At 42.2% G+C, this 2,934-nt stretch overlaps 1 protein-coding gene across 1 annotated transcript; it reads left to right on the forward strand.

The window, feature by feature from the left end:
- Positions 1 to 270: 270 nt before the first annotated feature.
- LOC129072078 (translation machinery-associated protein 7) lies at positions 271 to 636 on the forward strand. Its single transcript, XM_054575476.1, has one exon. The coding sequence runs from the start codon at positions 287 to 289 to the stop codon at positions 479 to 481; it is 195 nt and encodes a 64-aa protein (XP_054431451.1). The 5' UTR covers positions 271 to 286; the 3' UTR covers positions 482 to 636.
- Positions 637 to 2,934: the final 2,298 nt, after the last annotated feature.

Raw genomic sequence — 2,934 nt, forward strand, 5'->3', positions numbered from 1 at the left:
TATAGTTGCCAATGATATCTCAGACAGGGGTATGATCTCCAAAATATATAAAGAACACACATGACTCCACTCCAGGAAGACAAACAATCCAATTAAGAAATGGGCAAAGGACCTGAACAGACATTTCTCTAAAGAAGAGATACAGGGGGCACAGAGACATATGAAAGAATGCTCATCATCACTAGCCATCAGAGAAATGCAAATTAAAACATAATAGAATACTACTTCACACCAGTCAGAATGGCTGTCAGAAATCAATCAACAGGGGGAAGGGGCGGCAGGAGCCATGTCTGGCCATGAAGGTGGCAAGAAGAAGCCCCTGAAGCAGCCCAAGAAGCAGGCCAAGGAGATGGACGAGGAAGACAAGGCATTCAAGCAGAAGCAAAAAGAGGAGCAGAAGAAACTTGAGGAGCTGAAAGCGAAGGCCGCGGGGAAGGGCCCCTTGGCCACAGGTGGAATGAAGAAATCTGGAAAAAAGTGAGCTGTCCTTATGCCTGGGGCAATGATGATCCTTCATTCCATTCCTGTGTTAACATCTGGATTCCCTGTCGTAACATCTCTTGCCACCTATAGCTAGAATGAAGTGTTGTCTTGGAGCCTATTGTACATTTAAGAATAAACTTTTGTAAAAAATAATAGTCATGCAGTGGCTCATCTCTTTAGTTCTCACTGCCATTTCAATCTTAGCTGTGAGGTCAGAGTAAACCCAGACCAGAATCCTGTCAAAGTGTGTCCTTCAGTCTTTGTTCGATCAAGAATTCTGTACCACCTGGAATTAAACCAGTTAGTTTGAAATGGCTGTCATTTTTCTGTGGTTGTATATCTAATAAAATACATCACATGAGGTTAGCAGGAAAAAAAAAAAGAAATCAATCAACAAACTATTGGTGTTGGTGAGGTTGTGGAGAAAAGGGGACCCTAGTACACTGTTGGCGGGAATGCAGACTGGTGCAGCCACTGTGAAAAACTGTGGGATTTCCTCAAAGAGCTAAAAACTGAACTGCCTTTGGTTCCAGCAATTCCACTGCTGGGATTATAACCTAAGAGTCCAAAAACACAAAATCAAAAGAACCTATGCACTCCAATGTTCATAGTAGCACAATTTACAATATTCAAGTGCTGGAAGCAACCTAAGTGCCCATCAGTAAATGAGTGGGTCAGAAAACTGTGGTACATTTACACAATGGAATACGATGCAGCAGAAAGGAAGAAAGAACTGCTTCTTTTTGCCATAGCATGGATGGAACTGGAGAGCATTATACTAAGTGAAATAAGCCAGGTGGTGAAAGACAAACACTATAAGATCTCACCTCTAAGTGGAACATAACCATCAAAACAAGCAGGTTAGGAAATTATGACTAGGAACATTGAAATAATGAGTAAACTGACAGGGACGTGAAGTGGGGAGGGAGGGAAGAAGGATGGAGGGGAAGAGGAAGGGTCAGATCCAGGAATAGGTGGGAAGGACATATGATGGAAGCCTATGTGGGTAAGGATTGAGACAGGGAGGTGGGAGTGTGAGGGGTAGGGAAAGTAGTGGCAGGTAAATGGAGACAAATGTATTGGAACAATAAAACAGTTAAAAAAATGAATCAGCCCATATTTTTTAAAGACCATATTTTACAGGTCATCTATGCTATTATTACTCTCACAAAATTAACAGTAATCCTTACTATCGTATACTACCCCTCTGTGTTCATGTTCCCTGATTGTCTCAAACATGTCCTTGTTTTTTTTTTAAGTCAAGAACCATGAAGGTCCTCTGTTACATTTTGTGTTGCTAGTTCTGAGATGTCTTCTGCCCCAGGAGAAGCCCCCTTTCTCCCTTTGTCAGGCCAGTGCTGTACCTGCTATGAACCACTGGGCTGCTCTCCCTCCACTGGTAAGCACTGTATGACTAATTGTTGAATGAATGAATGAATGAATGAACATATGGGTGAATGAGTACCAAGGAAGAAGCAGCAAAGAGAACAGGGTATCCTAATACTCCTGGAACATTGGAGTTTCTTCTGTTCTAGACTAGATCAATGATTTCTGTGTGTACACATGCATGCATGTGTGCACACACATAACAAAATATAATCTTACACAGAAACCTGAACAAAAAAAGAGAATGAATATTGAATGTTTAAGAATCTGAGCCCTGACCCCACACTGCCTGGATCAGAGTCCTGGTCTTGCTGCATGTAAGAAAGGTGACCTTGGACCTGTTACCTATCCTCTCTATGCCTCACTTCCCTTTTCTCTGGGAGCTGTTGTAAGGGTGTAATATGTGCAAAGTACAAAGTGCTTAGAACTGTGACCAGCATATTGTAAATTTTCAATAAATCTGGCTCTAATCATGATAATTAATATTATTAAAAAGGAGGGTAGGGGAACGTGACAAGGCCTGTGGATCGCCTTCCAGAGCTCCATGGAACACAATTTGATAATCTCTGGCCTAAATGGCACCCAAAGTCTTCTCCGTTTGCTCTCAGGTTATGTGAGGCTCATTGCAGCCACGAGACCCCTCCACACGCAATCCTGCAGTCTGTGGATAGGAGGTCACTAGGTTGGCAGGAACCTGAGGGCTTAGTCTGTTCTAATTAGGACAGAAAATATCTCCTCACCCTTTCCCAGTCCTGCTCATGTTATTCCCAGGGACCATCTTACAAACATGAATTCACCCAGTGCTAGCATAATGTTTGAGACCCAAACCCTGAAACCAATCTCCTTCAACATGACTGGCAAACCATATACATCTGCTTCAGAACAATGAAGAAATTGTGGTCTGAAAAAGGAACACATACTGTTGAAATAAGCCTCTGTGTGTCATTAAATATTCATGGTCATATTCATTGGATATCACAACAGACCCTGAAGGCAATGTTAGTGAGTGAATCTGAAGCCAGAGTAAAACCAGTCATCCAAATCCTGAGTCTTTTCAATGAGTGA

The sequence above is a fragment of the Pteronotus mesoamericanus genome, unplaced genomic scaffold (genome assembly GCF_021234165.1).
Source record: "Pteronotus mesoamericanus isolate MK-2021 breed Mesoamerican mustached bat unplaced genomic scaffold, CSHL_Meso_final contig_301, whole genome shotgun sequence".
In the NCBI taxonomy this organism is placed as follows: Eukaryota; Metazoa; Chordata; class Mammalia; order Chiroptera; family Mormoopidae; genus Pteronotus; species Pteronotus mesoamericanus.